Source organism: Phoxinus phoxinus (genome assembly GCF_949152265.1).
Source record: "Phoxinus phoxinus genome assembly, chromosome: 13".
NCBI classification, from domain to species: Eukaryota; Metazoa; Chordata; class Actinopteri; order Cypriniformes; family Leuciscidae; genus Phoxinus; species Phoxinus phoxinus.
Window position 1 is genome coordinate 14,372,590 of NC_136888.1, and position 23,286 is coordinate 14,395,875.

Below are 23,286 nucleotides of genomic sequence, written 5' to 3' on the forward strand. Positions count from 1 at the left end.
GTTTTTTATTAAACATTCTGCTTTAGACGTTAATCTATTTCCGTTTTTGGCTGTATGGTGAAGTTATGGTTTCTCTGAATGGACAAAAAAGCCATTTCGAAGCAAATACATAAATGTTAAGATCTATATCAACTTGTGTCAAAAATTACTGACATCATTTTAGCAACACCATGCAGCCCTCATGTAAGGTAGTAACATTAAAGCCGATGACAAACAGTGACGTCCTGCACGTACAAAGAGAAATCTTTGTGCTCTCACCCGAAACTGCATCACTGCTGCTTCCACTGACAGAGAAAACCGAGCTAATCCTCAGTTCATCAGATGCAGAGGAGGCCTGCAATGAGTCAAACGCCATTTAATACATTTATACAACAGATTGAACAGCACCGCTGAACAGAACAAGACCAAATCTTACCTCATTCTCATTATTTTCAGAACCGTCGAGCTCCTGTTTAATACGACTCATGTCAGACTGGGGCATTAATGCTTTATCATAGTCTTCATCAATAGGCTCATCCTTAATTCTTATTACAGGCGAGTAATCGGTTTCCCTATCTGTGGATTCCGAAGGAATCTCCGGCTGTAAATGGGAATGAAAGGCACAATTATCAAATACACAGGCCCATTTAACACAAACAACAACAAGCAGAAAGAAAATGTGCAAAAGGAATAAAACAATCCTTAAACCACATACATTCAGCGGCCACTTCATAAGGCGCACATGTGCACCTTCTTGTTAATCAAATATCCAATCACCTTGCTGAACCATGCTATGAAGAATTTAGGATGTTTTGGAGAGAAAAAGTGGGTCCTATAAAGTATTATATAACTAAAGAAGTGGCCCCAGAGCATGTGTTTCTATTAACACCCAATATCGGTCACTGTTTTTAACCCAAACTTACGTTGGCATCACTTCGCGATGACTCAATCCTGAGCTCAGACTGTACGTCTTGGATATCTGACACAGGAGGACAAAAGTAGCATTTTCACAAATATGCAGCTCCATACTTTTCTTAAAGCATCAGCTCATCATAAAAACAGTGTACTTATAGCAGAGTCAATTATTCTGGGAGAGGCAGAATTACTGAAGTATATTGTATAAAGCATCATTTCATTATCTTTTACCTATAATGGTGTCTGATGAGGGGGTGACAGGGGTGGCTTCAGAAACCTTCGCTCTCTCCACATCCATTTCTGAGGTTCCATTGGTAGAGGAGCTATTCTCTTCTGTAGTCAGAGAGGAGCCCAATTAGTCCAGAATAGTTCAACTACATTCTGATTTACAATTCGCTGACAACCTGAACATTTTTGTTATTGGTGAATCATTAGTTTGAACCCAGATTTCATGCGCAAATTTTTGCATATGCATGCTTAGTAAACGAGACCCGATGTCACTGTAGAAACTATTTAGCATATGAAATCTTTCTTAGTAAATCATTTAAAATTTTCAAACTCACCTGCTTCAGCAACACTAGTTGGCAGTCCATCTTGACTTTCATTTTTATCATTGCTGTTCCCATCCACCTGAGAGAAAGCCTTCTGAGCGAAGCTACTGTCTATTTCCCAATCATCTTCATCAGTTCCAAAGACTGGAAGTCCATCAAGCTCATCCTCCACTGGCAGACCACTGCTGCTCTCACCCTGATCAGCAGAAGCTTTAACCTCAAGCTCTAAAGGAGATAGAAAAGACAAATAAGGTTCAATATATCAGCAAATTTTAAGTTTAAATTTTAAGTTAATCCCAACTTTTTGCGCATCTTTTCTATTTAAAAATATTTTGGTGAGTGAGATGGGTAGGTGGATGTAGGTTGGTGAGAATTTGTGTATGAATGTGGTGTGTATGAATTAATTAATATGTGTATTTGCAATGTTGTTATTTATTATTTTTGTTTATGTTTTATTTTTGGTATTCTGTTTGTGTGTTTATAGGAACCTCTTGAAAATGAGATGTTGCATCTCAAGAGGCTATCCTTCAATAAATTCAAATTCAAGGTGTTTGGTTTCGTACCTGATGACTGGTCCATCTGGCCCAGATCCGCTGGCAGAGTGCTGATTTGCTAGAGTTCAAAAGACAGAAAGAGTGAAACTTTTAGTTTTGGTATCAACATATTGGATAAAGCAAATATAATTTAAGACAGAAAAGGGCAGTTGACATACATGAACTTTTTTCATTGTGACTGCAGCATGAAATTGACATTCTCATGCAGAAAAATGCAGACTCTTTAATTCTCTTACAAGTCAAATTTCTTTACAAAACATTCCATATAGAATAGGAACACTGGCATAATAAAGAGAGGGGAAAAAGACGCGTCAAGGATAATTTTTTTTACAGCAATTATATATATTAAAAAAAAAACATACAATGAAATAAAAGACACATTTGTACAGAATTAAACGTTGAGACCATTCAAATGTGAATTGACCGTTCGCAAAGACCCGCCCCCTTTAGTTACTGTTGCTATGTCGGTTTAGTCCGACAAGCTAAACCGCTCTCACGCCACACCATGTTCTCACGCAGTGAAAAATACATCGCGGAGCAGAGAGGACACTGACAAAGCGCTGACAAACAGGACAGACCAGCTTACTTTTGGGTTACTTTCTCACCTTTCAAATTTGGTCAGAAATGTAAACAATAAATACCGTTTTGTGGCTCTTTAATGTGTCTGACATATCGCTGTAGAGCCCCAGTTAAAGCTGCTCGTGAACCGATCATCTCTTCCCTCTAGTTCATTTATAGCATCAAATAAACATGAATGAACATAAGGAATGTTGTTTTAACCGCGGAAAGGCGTCGGTACACTCAGTTTCTCAAGTTCAAATCCTCCCATGTTAATCTACTATCTCTCCTGACTGCTTTGTCCGACAAAATGGCAGATGGCGAAGTATGATTGGTCAGATCACCTGTCAGTCAATCTCCCTGCGAAGGGTCAATTAAAACAGTTTTTGGTTGTTTGTATTTTCTGGACTATAAATCGCTCCAGAGTATCAGTCAAAAAATGGGTCATGAGGAGGAAAAAAAACATACAAATCACACTGGACTATAATTCGCATTTAGAAAATTATTTCACAAAATCCCAGACCAAGAACAGACATTTAATCTGGAAAGGCAAGTTATTGAACTACACAATAGCACACAGAACAGGCTGAATGTCAAACGTGAGGGGGACCTCGTCGTCCATGTTGATAACATGATCCGGTGACACGTTGTGTTCAGTTACCTGCTTTTCAACGAACTTGGCTTGGAAGTCTGCTGGCAGTTTCTGACACAACGTTGTCCGTTCTCTGATAGAGAGGCGGTTGCGTTGCATGAAGCGGTGACACCAAGAAGGCCCGCCTGCAAATTCATTTATATTCATCTCCTTGGCAACTACCAGGGCGTGGAGACGTAACTGCACCGCTGACAAGCCTCTCCCGGCAGCACGCTGTTCAAGCACCCATCTGTGGACTCGTCCCTCCAGCTCTGGCCATCTTGCTTTCAGCCCGCGATTAGCTTTCTTTGTTTTCTTCATTACAGATAGAGTAACCTCTGCTTTTCGCCAGTCCCTCACAAGTTTCTCACTCACTCCAAACTTTCTTTCTGCTGCTCGATTACCGTTTTCGGCGGCATATTTTACTGCCTTCAGTTTGTAATCTGCAGAATAGGATTTTCTTTTTTGGGGCATTTTGTTTGTGTTCAAGTCGCAGGACCAGCCAAACTATGAAAACACGGTAACTGTAAAATGTAACACCTGCATTTATGTTAAACTTTCATGTATTTCAATAAAGGCATCTAAATGGGCACAAATAAATAGCAAAACTAAATTAGAGCTGGCAACGAACGCGTAAAAAGTGAGTTTGCGAGTTTGGATGAGCGATAGACAGAGAATCTCCAGCTACCTATTCAGAACGTATGTAGAGATGTAGACATGAAAAGAAAAAGAAAAGAAAAAGATTTTCAACATTTAAGCACATTAATTGACATACTATTAATTTAAAGCTGGAGTCCGCAGTTTTTCCTCTTTGTCGCCATCTCTGTTCGAAATCTGCAATTGCAGTTATTCGCGGAATTATCAACTTTACGTGCCTCGACACGGCACAGCGCGGATGAATCCAACGTTTTGAGGAGAGTGTGGACTGTCAATCACCGCTCCGGTGTGGATACTGTCATTCATAATCACAGATTATACTTTTTGGAAGTATGACCAACATAAGAATTTTCACCGGAAAATGTCATCTGAATAAGAAACATCCACTTTTGTTCTGGTTCTGACCAACTAGGGGGAAAAGCATTGCAGTAAATCGCGCAGATTAAATCTAACGGTCGCTTATCATATCACGTCAAACCGTGCAAATTATACTTTGTTCTCAAATTGTTAATGTTAACAACATCAGCATTGCGTGACTACATTTAATGTCCTTCCAGTTTTTATCCTCGTTTTCGCATGGGTCCGGTTGCAGTCTCTTTTTTTCCTGTAGCCATTCCGAAGTACGAAGTCTTTTGCATTTTGCAACGGGTGAATCTCCAGTTGTCACTGGTGATTGTCGTTTGAACCTTTCTGGATCCGCCATCAAATTGATACGTTTAATTATATCAAGTGCTGTGAGAAAAGGCTATAAATGTCCACCTCCAACATCCTCACACGCAATATAGCCAACTAGCCGAGACTCCTTTATGTGAACAGATGTGACGTACTGACGCAAAGACATGCTTGAATTTCCCTCGGAAATCCACTAGTACCACTGAAATTAAAAACATTATAACAAGCTTACCGTTTTGAATCGAGCTAAGGCAAGCAGATAGTTTTGAACACTGGCTGGATATGTACTTGCTCAAAATATTATTTTGGATCATTTTTAACCCAAAAAAGCTACGGACTGCAGCTTTAACTATTTCATTTAATTAATTTATTCCATCCCTCAATTAAATTAATGCTTTTCCTTCTTTCTTTTTTCATCTGACTAAGAAATTATAGCTTTGTCATCTTTAACTCTTTCCCCCATTTACCTCATGAATTCTGATTAAATGTGTGTCCATTTATGTGATATTTGAGCTGACCCACAGTGGCACTACAAAAATATTGGTTAAAACTGGTTAAAAGTTTGGGGTAGGTAATGTTTTTTATTTAAATATTTAAAGTGTTTTTGAAAGATTCAAAGAGTAAAATATACCAGCACCTGAAAGTAAAATATCAGGTGTCAAATGTGGGATTGAATGAGTGCACTTGATAACGTCCACTATGGTTTCGGACACCACTACAAATGGCTGTCCCCTAAAATAGTGCCCTTTTTAAGGATATAGGGGGTGATTTCAGACACAGCCTAAGACTATTTATAAACAATCCCTATGGGAAAAATGAATGGAAAAAAATACTTCCAGAACCAAGAAGGCCGCTGAAAAAGAGGGTGGGACACACTTTTTCATTTTCAATAAACCGTTAAACTCCGACGTAAGACACATTTCAGAAGAAAAACCTATTGCTATTACCATTTCATTAGTATTTTTTAAAACTTTTATCCATATGATAGAGACATGAACATGAACAGCGTAGTAGAAAGGACCCTTTTGACACTGATATCGATATTTACTCGATCTGTAATTCTAAATACTTTAGCAGATCAATAGTGATTAATTGGAATTATACAGCGAATCTGTAGAGGGAGAGGCAAAAAGTTTCGGGGGCAAAATTCTTCAATGAGAGGTGCCAGGGCTAAACCAACCAATTACGTATTTCCGGTTCCCTGACTGAGAGTGCGCGTGACGTCATAATAGTGCTGAAGGCGCAGGTCTGCAGCTAGAACACATACCCACCTGAAAATAAACTATGATGAACATTATCGGTGCATATTCACATGTATTTCAATACAGGTGTCACCAGCATTGCAATGGAACCCGAGCCACACAAGCTAACGACTTTTGAGAAATGCATTGAGAGATGCCTGCTGCTGCAGACCCCCTGCATGCACTGCATTTTCCGCCATGTTAATAATGCAACACAATATATTTAATAACAGCGACCCCACGTGCACACACGCGCTTATTAATGGTTTACTATAAAATCTGAGCTTAAACCTATTGATCATCAGCATCGTACTCGCAGACCTGCGATATGCATTCGCATGCGTGCTAGCAGGCTACATGTTTGTGAGAGGGAACAGAGAGGAAATTATGCTTTAAATTTAAAGAGTTGTGTGCGTTTAATTATATACTTACGAAGAGATAAAGATCAGCTGTCAAACGGGGGCTTTCATGCGTTCTCTTGATGTTTTAAACGTCTTCGCTGTAGTATTGTACGTACAAAGCCTTTTGCCAAAGCAACAACGCGATTCGAGCTCCTGCTGCTTCCCAACAAGCTCAATGTGTTCTCCTGCACCCTGGTGTCCGGGAGGGGAAACGCAGGCCCAGAAGCACATCAACTCTTCCAAATGCGAATCATTTATTCATGTGCGATAATAGCAATCATTTAACAATCCCATTTATAGTATTAAATGTATTATTATAAAGGAACTAAGTGTTTTATTTTGTTATAAAGCTGCCATGCATTAAGCAATAAACCAAGTGGACGTGGATTTTTGTGTGTGTTCCTCAGGATGGAGAAAGTAAGGTCTCATGTCCATGATGCTCCAAGTTTCCACCAAGCTCCCTGATCATTGCTAAGTTTTGAGAGGGTCCATCACACGTCAAGAAGACAACCCTTACTCCGATTGGATGAAGCGCTCTCGGATGATGCTTGCTCTCTCTGGTCCTGTCATGCTATTGATAAAGTATAAGCAATGGGAATCTTCCAAGACTCATTGATTGCAACAACCATGAAGACCAGTGCTGGTGTTGCCACACCATTTTCTGTCTCACCATCACTGATGTCAACATAGCCATGAATTTGGTCCCCGCCAAACTCAGTTTGATTATGAATGTTCATCCATTATCAATGAGCAAACTGTGTCTTTTCCGACTTTCTTCTGCTCAGCAACATGACATTTTAAAGCTGTGATTGTGAATGAAGCAACAGTAAATCCAGGTTCTGTAGAAATGCTACTGTACCAAAGCCAAGAGAAACTTCTCTCTCACATAGTCAAAAGGTTTTTGAGAGTAGAAGTGCAGTGTAGTTGCGAACTTGCTAATTGCTTCAAGTTTTCGGAAAACACTGACTTTTTCTTCTTTTGGATTCTCCGAACGATGTCTCGGGGAACATCATCCAGAATTTCAAGAAGAGAGGCACATTCAGTTGAAATTATAAGTTTCTTCTTAAGCACTTTGACTACACCTTTCAATGAAGAAACTCTTGCCTTTGGTCTCCTTGTCTGTTGCCTTTTCAACCTCAGCCTTTGGCGAGCTACACAGCTTGTCCTTTACTTCATAAGCTTTCCTTTTATGTGTTTTTGGAAAGATTCTGAAATATAGTAGCAGCGATCACTCAGAGAGCTGCTAGGCATAGTGTAAGAGTGACCTGATGCTGAGTGTGCTAGTTTTCCACTCCGATTTGTGTGTTGAACGCTGCTACCCAAACCAACATCCTCACACACATTCACTGTCAGAGCAATGTCATCATGCATGACGACTTGTCCATCATCATGACATTGCTCTGATTGGCTGTTGGCACTACTCCCATTGTCTACATATGCAACCTCCTCATATTTACAGCAGAAATAGGGATGCCACTTACTACCTCATTAATACTTACCAAGCGTCTTCTTTTTGGCTTTTGTTCTTCCCCCTTGTAGTAAGAGAAAATGGTAGGCACAGCAGTGTTCTTCAGGCATGTCCTTCCCTAATAAAAATGACAAGAAACATAAAAAACATGACATTATTGCAGAGTAAATGGCTGTTATTAATAACAAAGATGTATGTGTTTATGTTTCATTAATTGGTCTATCGCTAGTATGAAAGTACAGATTACACATTCAAATTATTATTGCTAATAAAAGAATATGTAACTTTTATCAATAACTGTCACTTAGAATCATGCTGTGTTCTGCTGTCTCACTTGGAGAATAATTTTTCCAACATGAATTTCACAGATAGAATTAGTTTAGCAATTCTCACTCTGTGATAGGGTATTTGCATTAAATGAAATGTAAGGGTTGGCAAAAAGTGGTCATGCTGCTTGATTGCTAAAATCTTCATTTGGATTTTTGCGTCAGTGAAACACTAAACTTCACTGGTGTGTCACTAATTTCACCTTAACAGTGACCTAATCAAATACTTCGTGATATAATGTCAATTCATGTATGGTGGTCAATACTTCACGGTTTTCACCAATTTCAACCAATAAGTTGCTTGACTTTTTGTAATGTAAGGTCTCTGTACCCTGGAGTCAGTGGTGAAGTGATGACTCTCGAAGTGTTCACTGCACAGACGAGAATCCTTGTTAGGGGTCCAATTCAGTCGTCTAACCTTGAGCACCCACTGGTCCAGCCTGGAATAGTCTGAATCACCTAGAGGAAAACTTTACACAGACATATAACTTAGATAGTAACCTCCTTCACAGGCTACTTTACATGCAAACAATACAACTTTAATTACTAGTGTCAAAAAGGTCATAATACATATATTTTATCTTAAAAAAAGGTGGTAGATAGACATCACAGTCCTCATTCTGTTCCGCTGCACCAACTATTCTTGAGTACTTAGGCATATTTATTAATTTAATTACATAATTTAGTATATAACTATATAAAGTATATAGGCCTAATTTATTATTAGAATTTCACTCACCGGAAAAAATGGACCCCAGACTTCTTGGACGATCTGCTAGTACAATTGATCGCAGAGCAAGCCATATTATTTGAAAATTGTTTGAAATTATCCCGAGAAAAGTACAAACGGCAAAGATGCCAAATGCTGAGGTGACGTGACGTCTAACAGACAGCAGTGGTGACATCAGCGGCCGGCCGGCAATCCTCCTGTCACACAAGTGGCCAGCCTTATTTATGCAGAACTTTAAGGCTAAATATAATTTAAACTAATGAGTTATATAATAAAACAAAATCAGCCCCCCCACAGTTGTCATGAAGGGCAAAATTAGCTATATATACCAAAACCACTTTTTGTACCAGGCTGTAAACGTATTATTTTCTGCTGTAAAGTAGGGCATTTTAACATGGGTGGTCTATGGGATGGACTCTCTTTCGGAGCCTGTCTCTAGCGGCCAGTCGATGAATTGCAGTTTAAGTCACATCCGTGTTGGATACAAGAGAGACCGGAAGGTTGCAGATTGATCAGGATAGAATAAACTAGACCTGCGTCTCAATATCCATACTTTCCATCCTAAGTTTGTAAGATTCAAACAAGTGTGTCCCAAAGCATAGTATGTTGAAATAAGTATGCCAGAAGTCCCCGGATGGTCTACTATCCTATGGATTATCGGAGTGTGGATCCGTGATCACTGGCTGCATTCCACTCAATTGTTTCCCTCCGTCTCGTTCACTCGGATGTGCGTCATTGCTTACGTTGCATGAGTGCCCACTACTGGCAGAACTCGTAAATAAGGTTTAAATGGAACGCACTAAATGGAGCCCTTGATCACTTGGAATTCACTATTGAGCTGATTTATTATTTAAACCCCTTTTTACCTATCAAGTTGTTTTATGCACCATTCTATATGGATATTGGAGAAAATATATAAAATCCTATAGGTAGGCTATATTGGAGAAAAATTCACTTATACACGAACGAAAAAAAAAATCAATAGTAGGCTATAAACTTTGACTGTGAACATAAGGTAGCTACAAGTATTATGCTATTAAATCTCAAAATAAATATATTACACACTATTTTGCTGAGCCCCACACATGAAACGCAAGAAGAAGAAAAAGTAAATTGTGTGCACGATTTACTAATTCGTTCCCTTGATTTAAACCGTGCGCACGATTTACAATTTCGTTCCCTCGATTTGCAAATTGTGTGGACGATTTACTAATTTGTTCCTTCGATTTATAAATCGTGCACACGATATAGCAAATCAAGGAAACGAAATAGTAAATCGTGCACATGATTTAGTAAATCGAGATAATTTTTTTCCCTTACGATATTGTTTAATGCAGCATTCTATATGTGTATTTGAGTTGTTTAATATATATATATATATATATATATATATATATATATATATATATATATATCATAGTTGTTTGTGGTGGGGTAAATTAAACGCAATATGCGTTGACGTCACAATCGTGTTGCATTGTGGTATATTGAGCTGCCTGAAGTGTACATATGAAGTAGACTCGCTCCCTCTGTCAAAATCGAGGGAAAGAGGGTCTGCCCATATAAACTTCCCTCGTCCACTTCGCGAAGTGGAACACACTTCAAAATGGCGACAGAGACAGAGAGGGTCTCTGTCTAGACCTCTGTCTAGACCTAGAAGTGCTTAGGGAAGTTCGCAAGTGCGTGTCTAAAAGTGGACTGGAATGCAGCCTATAACAGCTAATATTGCCCACAACCCATTGTGCTTTGGAGTTCAGAACTACAAACACAAGTTAAAAATTGTTCCGAATACTACAAATAATGTTGGATGTAACTAAGCGACAAAGAGTAACCGTTAAAGATGGTATGACGTGTGTTCCAAAGCATGTCTACTCTTCTGCTACACATTCAAAAGTATGTACTTTGTCTGCACAAAAATAGTACATACTTTGAGGGCGTATAGTTAGTATAAGTTTGAGTTTGAGATAAATTTGAGACGCAATATTATATTTTTGGAAGCTTGTTTCCGCCACTGATTAAAAAAAAGATAATTGCAACTTTTTTTCTTTTCGCAATTGCGAGTTTACATCTTACAATTCTGACTTTTTTCTCAGAATTGCTTTGTATAAACTTGCAATTGTGAGTTAAAGTTGTCGCGTGATAAAGTCGCAGTTGCGTGTTACAAAGTCAGAATTGCGAGATATGAACTCGCAATTCTAAGAAAAAAAGTCAGAATTGAGAGACAAAAGTCGCAATTTTATTATTTTTTAAATTATTTTATCAATGTTGTCACACGATCATTTTTATGCAATACACAATGAATATCAAATTACAAAATGTGGAGAGGAAATATGTGGGAAAGGTATGAGAAAACAATACAATTAATAATTTAAATGTTACTTAAAGATACTTAAAGTTTTTTTTTTTTTAAACCAATAAGTAACTCAACTCATATGAATATCAATATTATGAATTCCTTTTCATTGCATAAAGTATCCATACAGAATACTCCCTTTTAATAGTGAATGTTTTCAAATACTGCTGTGTGTTATTTAGCATTAATTAATCTTGTAGCCTATCTAGGAAGAAAAGCTGTGTATGCAGGTACACATTCTCAATTAACACCACAGAACAAACACTTCTCATTTACTCAGTTATATGTCTATTAATTTACATTATGCATTCTATATTTTATAAACGAACCACCAGCAGAATAGAACCAGTTTAGGAAAGTTTATGCATCTTAATTTATTTGGAATTTTACTGATATCAAAATTATATTTCAGGAGAAATGTGCCCTCAAATTAAGAAGAAGAAGAAGAAGAAGAAGAAGAAGAAGAAGAAAAAGAAGAAGAAGAAGAAGAAGATGATGATGATGATGATGATGATGATGATGATGACGATAAAGATGGTGGTGATAAGGATAAAGATCAAATCTGGTCGTTGTACAGAAAATAAGTTAATTTACATCGCCTCCCTCAATACAAACCTTTATTTTGAAAACAGATAATATGGGTTATTTTACTTCCGGTGTTCCAGTGCCATTTGAAGGCTGTAGCAGGTTGTGCCTTCCTTAGCTAAATCATACATCTGTTAACTTCTTTAAATAGTTTTAGCAAGTGAGAGGGATGTTTCGTAGGAAGCTTTCAGCTTTAGAGTATCACAACCCAACTGGATTTGACTGTAAAGGTAGGAATCTGTCAGAAATGAAAGACGTGTTGTCACCTCATGCTCCTAATACTGATCATGTCCATGCAGGAGAAAACCAACCAACAGAGTTTAATAGAGATTATTCATCGTTCACAACTAGGTTTAATCTATGTTAATTGTATTATTAATATTGTGTGTGCTCTTTACTTCACCCAGATGAAACGGAATTCAGAAATTTCATAGTTTGGCTGGAAGATCAAAAAATCAGACACTACAAAATTGAAGACCGGGGAAATCTCAGGAATATTCCCAGCTCAGACTGGCCTAAATATTTTGAAAAGGTGAAACTAATATATATCAACAGACTTATTTTCATATGTATGTGTTTAGTGTATATGTAGGCCTAAAGTCATTTATACCGTTATTATTATATATATTATGTATTAATTGGTGTTGTATGTTTGTAGTACCTTCAAGATGTGAACTGTCCATTCGGTGTTCAAGAAAGACCAGAGAGCGTTGACTGGCTACTGGGTCTTGCTGTTCGTTTTGAATATGGAGACAATGGTATGATTATTTATTTGAGATTAAAACCAGTGGTCGACCAATATCGTTTTATTTTTATTTTTTAAAAGACCAATCAATATCTAGAGAGCCGTTTGCATGATTTAAACTATATACACTACCACTCAAAAGTTGTAGTTTTTAAAATAATAATAAGGTGCCATTAAAGACATTTATAATATTACAAAAGATTATTTCAAATAAATGCTTTTCTTTTGAACTTTCTACTCAGTCAAAAAAATCCTGATAAAAGTTTGACTGTTTTCCACAAAAATATTATGCAACTCTTTTCAACATTGATGATAATAAGAAAAGTTTGAGCATCAAATCAGCATATTGGAATGATTTCTGAAGGATCATGTGACCCTGAAGACTGGAGTAATGATGCTGTAAATTCGGCATTGATAAATTACATTTAATTTTTTTTATCTATATGATGTCTTGATGAACATAAGAGACTTCTTTCAAATTACTAACCCCAAACTTTTGAATGGTAGTTTATAAGAGGAACACTTATGCATTATTTACTTTCAAAAAGCAGTGTTTATCCATGTCACAGTGAAGAAGCTCAAAACTTAAGTTAAAGGCACAATGTGTCAGATTTTTGGATTAAAATATCCCCAAAAAAACACTAGAAAAATGTTCTGTATTTTGTTGACTTGTGTAATTACGTTCTCCCAAATGTTCCCAACAATGTTTAAATCCAGAGAAGTCTATTTTAACCAGTGTAGTAGTAGTATACTTTATTGTCCTCGAAAGGAAATTTGTTGTGGACTACATGTTGCCGTATAGACGTATAATAGACAGATAAACAAATAGACATATAATAATTATAAAAAAAAGTAGTGTACAGTGTAATGGCCCGTCTCATTGCGTCACCTGTCAATGACGTCATATCCACACAACCCTTGATTTCCATAGAAACCATTGAAACACCAAGACACTTTAATATGTGGGGGGTTTTTTTAAACGGGTGAGCAACTGTACGGATACATTTATCCACAGAAAACTAATCATTGTTATATAGCCCAACAAAGTTAGTCTTATTGTTTTAATCTCATGTTTTTAAATGAATTACATGCCATTTAGCAACACAAGTCATCTAGCTTTTATTAATTAATGTATGATTTTCTTATATCGATCTACCTTACTGCGGTGTGCATCAACAAGTGTCTCGTACAGCCACAGAGTGAAATGCGGCATATAAGCAAAATAAAAACAACAAAGTAAAAAGTCCCAGGCTATCGTCCCGCCCTGCTTCATACCACAGTAATTAATAAAACTTTAATACATTAACTCATCCGTGAACATCTGCCTGAGTCCAGTCGACACCTGCCATTATTCACTCATCAAGCTACACCTTTGTTATTGTTTTGTATAAGCAACCTCTAGCGCAAAACTTACACACTGTGCCTTTAATTTGCTAAGTAAGCACAAAATGGCCAATTATTAGGCACTTAACTTCCATGATTATACAGTAGTCAACATTCGAAGTGGATCAAAACCTGTCATCAAAGTTATACCGGTACATGAATTTGGAACAATACCCGTTCTTGTCTTAGGACAACTTTGAGTAACTTTTTTTGATCCACTTCAAATGTTGACTACTGTATATTGGTATTTCACTAGTCGTAACATACCTATTTAGTTCTTTTATTGGTGAGACTTCCCCATTGAAAGCTGTTTAGCAATTATGTTCAATCTCAAACCACTAGATGGCTGCATTTGCAAAGTTTTTTTTTTATAAAATGTAAAGCTTGCGGCTGTCCCACACATTCGATTGCACAATCTTGATTCCATTTATGTTTAGAGCAAGATGTCCCTAGATATGCTAACTTGAAACCTCTGGTTTCCATCGCACTGACCACTTATGTTATTTTTTCATCCCACAGTCGAGAAATATCGCAACTGCAAACCTGCGACAGAGGCCAATGATGCTCAAAAGTCTGCTGACCCATTAATTAATCTGGACAGTGAGTATTCCCTCCCCCCAAACGTCTTTCCAGTCTCCAGTCCTGTTGTTATGAGACGGAGGAGGCTGATTAAAGAAACCAACTCAATCGCTAAAGTGGCTTTCCAAGCATGTCTGAACAAACTGATTACACACCCACCACTCTCCACAACCCACAATGAGTGGGCTGAACCGAGCCAGTGTCCCACAGCTGGAGGAAACCTCCAGATGTCCTCTAAATAATGACACACCGGGAGGACGGGGTTCACTGAGTGGAAAATATTGGGCTCTGCTGTTGTTGTTTTCTTTTCTTTATTAAGTCTTGGTCTGAGTGGTTGGTTTCATTCCACTAATCACTTATCAAGCATTTTTATGGTCATGTTTTCTTGTCATTAGTAATTAAACCAAGTCAAACAAGTTTTGCATTTAAAGGATATGTTGGACTGATATTTAATGTGATTTCTCTCTTTAGTTAATAATCCAGATTTTAAGGCTGGTGTCTCAGCTCTCGCCAATCTTCTCAAAATTCAGCGGCATGATGACTATTTGGTAATGCTTAAAGTAAGTATGGTTTGTTTTGTTGATGGTATGAAATATTTGTCTGAATCCAGTGCAATTAAGCTCAAGTTATTCTGATGTTTGTCATCACAGGCCATTAGGATCCTGATTCAGGAACGCCTGAGCCCTGATGCCATTGCAAAGGCCAGTCAAGCAAAAGAGGTGAGCATTCAATGTTCTTCTGAAATGAAAAAGGCCAGTCAGGAAGATTGTTTCATGTTGTTGAAAGAAATCTCTTATGGTTACCATGGCTGCATTTATTTGATACAAAAAAACAGTAAAAACGATTATATTATATAGTGTCATTTATTCCTGTGATTGTAAAGCTGACTTTTCAGCATCATTACTCCAGTCTTCAGTGTCACATGATTCCTCAGAAATCATTCTATATATGCTGATTTGATGTTCAAGAAACATTTCTTATTATTATCAATTTTGAAAACTGTTATGCTGCTTAATATTTTTGTGGAAACTGATACATTTAATTTTTTAGGATTCTTTGCTAAATTTAAAGTTCATGTTATAAAGTTAAAGTTCTTTTGTATCATTATAAATGTCTTTACTGTCACTTTTTGAGCTGTTTATGCATCCTTGCTGAATTTTGCTTATTAAAATAGCTTATTTGTTCTTTCGTAGGGTTTACCAGTCGCTCTTGACAAGCATCTTTTAGGCTTTGATACCGGAGGTAGGTTCGCACGCACATTCTGCATTTAATTTCATATGCTGTTGACTTTTCGGAGGAATTGTAAGCACAAAGAATGTTTGATCGTTCCAGATGCGTCTCTGAACGAAGCGGCCAGAATTCTTCGCTTGCTTCACATCGAGGAGCTCAGAGATTTACAAACAAAGATCAACGAGGCTATCGTGGCAGTTCAGGCCATCATCGCTGACCCCAAGACAGATCACCGCCTCGGAAAGGTGGGCAGATAAAAACGTCCTGCCAGGACCTTGCTGCAGAGACGTTCTTCACGAGACATGCTTTGTTTTCTTTAACCACACCACAGATATTTTGTTTGAATTCTAGGCATTTTTGTGGGAAATCCAAACTGGATTTTTTTATTTTTATTATGCATTTGCTTTCCCCTGTAATAAAAAAATAAAAAAATGCACTTATGAAAATTTACATGGCCTACAATAAAAAGCGGGACTATTTTTTTGTTGTTGCATAATAAACCTTAATGCAACGCAGCAAAGTTTTAAGGCCAGACTCTGTTTGTTTTACCCCTGGAGAAAGAAATTCAACTTTATACATCCAACTGTGCATACCTGTATACTGTATTCAAGAAAATAACTTCTGCAGAGCCAAAAAATAATGAAAGCAGACATGTTAAAGTTCTCAATCACATTTTATTGTTATAAATATCACATCTTACAAAAGATAAAAAGGATTAAAAAATTAAGATTGGTAAAAGACCACTTTGGTTGTTCAAAGCAATTACATTTTTTTACTTTTTTCCCGCCAAATACTGTTATAGTGTTTTTATTAACATACAAATTAACTAAACTCTGAAGGTATTTTTATTATTATTTGTTAGGTTTTTTTTTTTTATAACAAAAAGTCACATACAAAAGTACAGTAGAATGAAATGAGGTATAAAACAAATTTACAAAACTATTTTGAGAAAATATTCACGCTTTCATGTTTGTAAATTTGCACTTTGGTATTGACGGTGACGTTTGTCGAGACTTGCGGGTTCCGCGATCGGCTCTCTCCTGGTCCACGACTCTGCCGCGATTCCCACAGCACCAGCTCTCCAAACGCTCGCCCAAAATAGCACCATGTAATGCTGGCTCTGTTATTAGTGTCTCCCTATAACACAAAACAGGACGCTTGTCGGAAATCCTTCACAGAAAGCCAAGTTTGGACAAATGCGAAAACATTTAATTTTCTAGCTGGAGAAATTGCCTGCTTTCATATGCTAGTACAGATATACAAACTCTTACTCTAATCTTGTTTGACTTTTTTCTGGTCTGTAAAGAACCGAAATGCTTTGAAGTACCGGTGCAACACCAGTGTTTCATCGCCTCTGTCAAAACTACAGTGATTTGGAGGCAGGTGCCTTGTACTTTTCTCTTAAGTGCCTGTAGTTGACAGCTCATGTCTGAAAAATGTTATCCTGTTATTTGCTTGAAAAGAGGTCACTTACATTTTGCTACATGGTAAACGTTTGCTTGAGGTTATTAAACTACACTAGCAGAATCCCATTTACAGAGTGCTTTACTATATATTAGTGCTGTCAAATGGCTCCTTAGTTTCTAAATGGTTTGGGTACAAGGTGATCGCGTTGAAAATAAAGGTGTTTGTCTAGCGTTAGAAGCTCATTTGAAACATTGCTGCGGCTCATTTAAGAAAATGACAGCTCCGAAGAGACGCCGCTTTAGTTTGAGGTGGTGCTAACAATAATAAAGAAAGATGATGATCATCACCTTATCTGTTACCACTGAAATGTAGATGTAATGTATTTTCATATTTAAGCGCTGTATCACACAAGTTGCAACTTACATCTGTGTCAATCTGTTTGGTGAAATGGTCCCAAACACTACTTTTCTTTGCGCGCTTCCTCCTGTCGTCTGCCCTGGCTCTAACCTCGAGTGTGTTAGCCTGTAGCCTTTACTGTTCACAAACCTTGTGAGTGCGTGAACCCAAACGCTGTGACCTTGCGGCAAATGTTTTTATTGGTTTATTAAGTACAAATGGGCGAGTTATGAAAAATTGAGTGAGAGGGATTTGTTCACTTCACACAAAAATATCTTGGAATGAGACGGCTAACTGTAGTAGCGTTTAGTCCACGGTCTATAATAGACTAATTTAGAGATCACTTTTTTTTTTTTTTTAACCGACTACCAACAACTTTGATCGGTTAACGTTGATACGGTCAACCATCGGTCAAACGGTCATCGGTTAACATCCCTACTAGAGACACTGTTGGAAGCATCGTTCTCAAGTTTAAAGTGACTGCTAAAGACCTGCAGTAAGACTTGGTGGCAACAGGCACTGAGCTGTTTCAGCTTGCACAGTAAGGCGCGTATTAAACGCTTGCGGTTTCCATGCCAGAACTCCAAAACGTACACCACTACTGACCCAAAAGCACAAGAAAAGTGCTCAATATAAGCCACAGAAGTTTTGGGATTCTGTTTTGTGGAGCGATGAAACTAAACTTTTGGCCCTTAGGATCAGCGGTATGTCTGAAGGAAGAAGAATGAAGCATATGCTAAAAAGAACACTCCCTACAGTTAAGGCGAGACACTACAGGTGAATAGGGTGAAAAATGTAACTAGTAGATATCACCATGAAACCTTCCCAGTTGATTACCTACATTAAGATGAGAAAAAAACGGTCCAATGACCGTCATGCGGTCATTGGACCTTCCAACAGGACAAAGATTCCAAGCACAACTCAAATTCCACCAAGGCTTGGTTGCAGAAGAAGTCCTGTAAGATTCTACAGTGGCCATCACAGTCACCTGACTTTTAACACCATAGAAATCTCTGGTGGGATTTGAAGAAGGCGGCTGCACACAAACCCAAGAATATTACTGAACTGGAGGCTATTGCTCATGAGGAATGGTCTAAGCTTCCTCAGAAACGCTGCCAGAAGCTGGTGTCTGGTACATCTCGTTAACAGCAAAAGGGTGTTCTACTAAGTACTAAAGATGCTTGCCATGAAAGGGGTTGAATAATTTTGAGCAGAAATCATTAAAGTGTAAAGAGTATATATATATAATGGAAAAAATATTAGCAAAACTAAAAAGATGATATACTTTACCACAGAAATCTGTACACCTTATAAACAGTGTGGAGGAGCAACTGTAATTCCATACAAATGAGATCTCTGATCAGGCAAGTACTCGTCTGTTGACTGGTTATCTCGACTGAGAGCGATGACCCCATCTCTACAACATCACAGAACAAAATATAAAATGAGATCAGTTATTTTATAATAATTTAATGGACGAAGGTACAGTCACACTTGACAAACTGGACCTCACAACAAATATGATGAAGCTTCAGGGCTTCTGTTTTTAATCAATTGTAAATAATAATAATAAACTTTATAAAGGTATAAACCTATATTATCTACCCTGTTTCTCTAATGCTTATATTTAGTATGAATGGAAGTTAATGGAGCACAAAGTCTACAGAATGTGAAGTGAAACAAGCATGAAGGACTTGCCAACATGGCATTTTTTTAATGGAAAATGAATGGAACTATCTGATAGGTTGTTAAGATTCAATTGGTCATTTTGTGTAGGACATGCATGTGCTATGCTTTACCTCCTCCAGTCTGTGTAATAGTAGTGATTGGCGAAGGAGACCATGCTGAAGGGGTAGTTCAGGTTACTCTGGAGCACACGTCTCCCTGTCCCGTTAGGCGATATACACTCTAGGCGCTTGGTTCCTGCCCAAAAAAAGAGGTTATCAACGTATTTTGAATGAGTTTTTCAGTCCCAGTCTGTTATTGTGGTATCTAATTCAGATTTACATGGTCAGAATAAGATCAAAGTGGACCAGACTTTATGTCAAAACCCCAAAATATTGCAGTACAAAAACTAGCCTACATGTGCTTTAGCGCATACCTGCATCGGCCCAGCAGACCTGGCGTGTAGTGGAGTCGTAGGCCAAAGCATTGGGCAGTCCAATGCCATCCTGTACCAGGATTCTTCGGTTTTGTCCATCCACCGAGGAGCTCTCGATTTTAGGAGCTTCTCGGTTCCAGTCAGTCCAGTAGAGGGTTCTGTGAAAAGATCACGTTTTACTTGTCAGGACATTATGGCAATGGTGGAACTTTTGTTTAGTCCTGTCAAATCGATTAATCGCGATACATAAATGTTTGTAAATGTGTGTGTGTGTCTGTGTTAAAAACGTAAACTTGTATTACGGTTTCCACAAAAATATTCAGCAGCATCATTGATAATAATAATAACTATTACTAATAATTGAGCTTGCTTGCATGTGCAAGTCTAATTATCTCATATTTAACCATATAGGTTTAACAGTTTGATCAAATTAGTAAAGTCAAAGCTTGAAATAATTTGCATTAGATTGAGACTTTTGACATGGGAGGCAAAATGGCTCACAGACAGTTTGAGATTTTTCAAGAGTTGCAATTCATGGTTTGCTAAATCAGGAAACATACAAACCGTTCTGCTCTATTTAGCATTGATTTAAACAAGATGTTTTAAACAAGATGTTTTAAATCATGGCCTATGAAACTAATAAAAACTAGCCTGCACTATTTTTAATGCTGAATCACTCACTGGGCAAAAAAGATTTCTAACCGTAAAGGATGTTACTTATGTCCCTCCCTGAGGATATTTAAGCATCAAATCACAATTTCACAGCATGTGTGGTAAAAAATGATTTAAGGGATATTTATAAGAGGAGCAGCAAACAACGCAGCTTTTCACACTGCTTGTATGATTAAATATTTGTTTTGTAAAATTCTCAACTGATGCATCAGACTTCAACCCAGATAGCATGTTAATCGGAACCATCACACGCATGCAGACGTTATGCGTTACGGCAAAAACAAACTACCACGTAGCGCGAATGGCAGCACTGACAAACATTTGCAGCTATTCTCAAGGCCCGTGAGGTTTGTGTTATATCTCCTGTCCTCCACACCAGTTCAGTTGCTCCAGATGTTGCAGATGGCTGTGTTTGTGGAGTTGCTGGCCCACACGCTGCCTGCCTCCCCTGAGACCCGAGAGCCAGCCCAGACACTGAAGCAACACTAACATCTGGGCCAATTTGTAGCCTTGCCCTCTTATTTTCTCTGCCTCCCATACACGTCCTGACCTCCTCCCTCTCTCGCTTCTTGTGCTGTTCTCTCGCTTCCCCTCAATCGCACTTTCACAATAGCAGATAACAGATTTTTGGTTTTGGAGCATTCTTGTTAAGGAAACATGGGAAGTTGGAGATGGAGGGTTCATTAAATCAGCCAATTATTGGATTAATTAAGCAGAGATGCCCCTGGTAATGATGCAGTCTGAATGATCCAGCACGCTCAACAACAACAAAAGTGGAAAAGAACAGCATTTATTCAAAATGGAAATCTTTTCTGTCATTGTTTATCAATTTAACACATCCTTGCTGAATAAAAGTGTTGATTTCTTTCAAAAAAAGAAATAAAAAAATCACTGACCCCAAACGTTTGAAGGGTATTGTCTATATTGTTACAAAAGATTTATATTTTAAATAATTGCTGTTCGTTTTCAACTTTTTATTATTAAAAGAATCCTGAAAAAAGTATCTCGGGTTATAAATACGAATATTTAGCAGCACAACTGTTTCCAACATTGATAATAAATCAATATTACAGACTGGAGTAATGATGCGGAAAATTCAGCTTTGCCATCACAGAAATAAATTACATTTGAAAGTATATTAACCATTATTTTAAATTGTAATAATATTTCACAATATTACTGTTTTTTTTTTGTATTTTTGATCCAATAAATGCAGCCTTGGTGAGCATAAGAAACTTTTTTCAAAAACATAAAAAAATTGTAATGTTTCCAAACTTTTGACCCAGTACTGTATACACACACACACACACACACACACACACACACACACACATACACTTAATTAAATGAGAAGCATTAGTTTTCTTCTGGTATTGGTTTTAGATATCTTTAAGATCATCTTTAAGCAAGATTAGCACATACCCTGTAGGGGAATCCACAATGATGGCTCTGGGATTGACTAAGTCTTTCTCAAACAGAACACGTCTGTCACTTCCATCAAGGTTTGCTGTTTCGATCTTGTCTGGTGTGCTGTCCACCCAAAACAGTCTCCTACGGGCCACATCTACAGCAAGACCTTCTGGACTCGTCAGAGCTGGAAAAGATTATATAATATAAAAGATATTCCATTCCATAAATCATAGATTTTTTCTAGCAAAATAAACATACCTGTATTGATGATGATCTCAGATTCTGATCCTGGCTCCAGACTGGCTCGATTGATTGTCCGTCCTGCCAGATCTGTCCAGTAAACTTTCCTTTCTCTGCAGTCGTAATCAATGCCGACCACTATAGAGCCCTGAAAGTGTAAACAGGACTGAATTAGTATACTTTTCTCAAAGCCACAGACTTCAGTATTTCAATCAATATTGTGCACGTCTCACATGTAGAGCAAGCAGCACTGAAGATCTCTGCTTGTCCATCTGCGTGCCATTGAGAGGCAAGACTCCAATCTGTTGACCCTGGGCGTAGAGCAAGAACGTGCCTGCTGGAGGCGGGGTCACATCTGGGCGTGGCAGAGGCCGCATGGTGGGAGGGGCCACAGTAGGTATACCTAGACGGTCGAAAATTGATTGTTTTAGCTTTGAAAAATAAATCATTTTGCTGCCTCTTGTTATGAATATGAACATGAGGTGATAAGAAAAATAGAAATGAAATAAAACAGATTATTCATAATAATAATAATATATTCAACCACTACAGAAGCATCATAACTGTTCTTGTTCAAGCATGGAGACACTTAATTGGTCATTTGTAGAAACATGTACATTTCACAGCGAGCGAGCGACACTCACAGGCAGGTTTCACAGCGTCTTGTGAGCGGGTTCCTGCTACTTCCCGTCCGTTTCGGTCCACACACCAGCAGTAGCTGCTGTCTCCATAGCACTGAACCGGGCTGAACTCGCCGGAAGAGTCACACTGAGGTAGATAGTGCTGGGAATTCGGCTGGCCTCCATATTGCTGCATCAGACTGGCTCTCCAGCGCTCACAGACGGTCTCTGGACGCTGGGTTGGAGCCACTATCACTATCAGAGGGGAAACCACAAACATATTACTGATGCTGCACAAAATATCTATACATTTCAAGCACCACACCACGTTTTATCAGGTGAACAATGATAATAGCAAACATTTTATCCAGCATGATCAAGAAAAAAACACATAAAATGTTTAACAGATATTTAAAAGTTTTAAAGTACTGAATGGATTTTATGATAATTACTTTTAAGTATTATTGTTGTTATTGTTCATTCTATTAATAATAATAATAATATATTTAAATAATTGAAAAATAATAATTACAATATTTTTACATATATATATATATATATATATATATATATATATATATATATATATTGTATATATATTATTTTGAAATAAAAAAATATATAATTAATATTTAAAGGTGCTGTATGTAACTTATTCACTATTTCACTAATTGAAAAATAATTAAAATATTTTTACACTTATATTTAAAGGTGCTGTATGTAACGTTTTCACTCTATTAAAGCATAAAAATACCATAACATGTTTGCAGATATTTAGGAAACATGCTGAGTTCACATACTCGTTTCTCTGATAAACACTTCCACAGCCAGTTATTTTACTTTGAAATGTGCGTTCCGTATTGGAATGTCTGTTTTTGTTTT

The 23,286-nt window shown here is 37.6% G+C and overlaps 3 protein-coding genes across 8 annotated transcripts in view; 1 reads left to right on the forward strand and 2 right to left on the reverse strand.

Annotated features, from left to right (window-relative positions):
• LOC307008852 (zinc finger MYM-type protein 4) overlaps positions 1-9,402 on the reverse strand; it is a 43,628-nt gene extending 34,226 nt beyond the window's left edge. The window contains exons 1-9 of one of the 4 annotated variants that reach the window (XM_079632104.1): positions 8,693-9,402; positions 8,285-8,423; positions 7,659-7,745; positions 2,009-2,057; positions 1,458-1,670; positions 1,126-1,227; positions 903-958; positions 416-580; positions 259-334 (exon numbers count right to left, since the gene is read on the reverse strand). In XM_079632104.1, the coding sequence (XP_079488230.1) occupies positions 259-334; positions 416-580; positions 903-958; positions 1,126-1,227; positions 1,458-1,670; positions 2,009-2,057; positions 7,659-7,745; positions 8,285-8,423; positions 8,693-8,757 (952 nt within the window). In that variant the 5' untranslated portion in view covers positions 8,758-9,402. Of the gene's footprint in view, positions 1-258; positions 335-415; positions 581-902; positions 959-1,125; positions 1,228-1,457; positions 1,671-2,008; positions 2,058-3,218; positions 3,877-6,190; positions 6,389-7,643; positions 7,746-8,284; positions 8,424-8,692 lie in introns of those variants that run through there. The other 3 variants (XM_079632103.1, XM_079632102.1, XM_079632105.1) reach the window with 3 other exon arrangements.
• A 2,143-nt stretch (positions 9,403-11,545) lies between these two features.
• On the forward strand, positions 11,546-16,260 carry rtraf (RNA transcription, translation and transport factor). The gene is made up of 8 exons (XM_079632747.1): positions 11,546-11,851; positions 12,029-12,153; positions 12,280-12,379; positions 14,269-14,349; positions 14,800-14,888; positions 14,979-15,047; positions 15,522-15,570; positions 15,661-16,260. Exons 1-8 carry the CDS (start codon positions 11,791-11,793, stop codon positions 15,813-15,815), a joined length of 729 nt encoding a protein of 242 aa, XP_079488873.1. The 5' UTR covers positions 11,546-11,790; the 3' UTR covers positions 15,816-16,260.
• Positions 16,261-16,514: 254 nt separating this feature from the next.
• nid2a (nidogen 2a (osteonidogen)) overlaps positions 16,515-23,286 on the reverse strand; it is a gene marked incomplete at its 3' end in the record, with an annotated part of 39,676 nt that continues 32,904 nt past the window's right edge. For 2 of the 3 annotated variants that reach the window (XM_079632745.1, XM_079632743.1), the window contains 7 exons: positions 22,429-22,659; positions 22,018-22,187; positions 21,803-21,932; positions 21,557-21,728; positions 19,463-19,620; positions 19,161-19,284; positions 16,515-16,695 (listed from right to left, as the gene is read on the reverse strand). In XM_079632745.1, coding sequence (XP_079488871.1) covers positions 16,515-16,695; positions 19,161-19,284; positions 19,463-19,620; positions 21,557-21,728; positions 21,803-21,932; positions 22,018-22,187; positions 22,429-22,659 — 1,166 coding nt within the window. Of the gene's footprint in view, positions 16,696-18,668; positions 18,779-19,160; positions 19,285-19,462; positions 19,621-21,556; positions 21,729-21,802; positions 21,933-22,017; positions 22,188-22,428; positions 22,660-23,286 lie in introns of all 3 variants that reach the window. The other variant, XM_079632744.1, reaches the window with a different exon arrangement.

Bases quoted from the DNA above. Each gene is read 5' to 3' on its own strand.
- rtraf (XM_079632747.1), top strand. From the start codon at position 11,791: ATGTTTCGTAGGAAGCTTTCAGCTTTAGAGTATCACAACCCAACTGGA. The intron at 12,380-14,268 runs GTATGATTATTT...TTCATCCCACAG, and splicing joins TTTTGAATATGGAGACAATG to TCGAGAAATATCGCAACTGC. The intron at 14,889-14,978 runs GTAAGTATGGTT...TTGTCATCACAG, and splicing joins ACTATTTGGTAATGCTTAAA to GCCATTAGGATCCTGATTCA.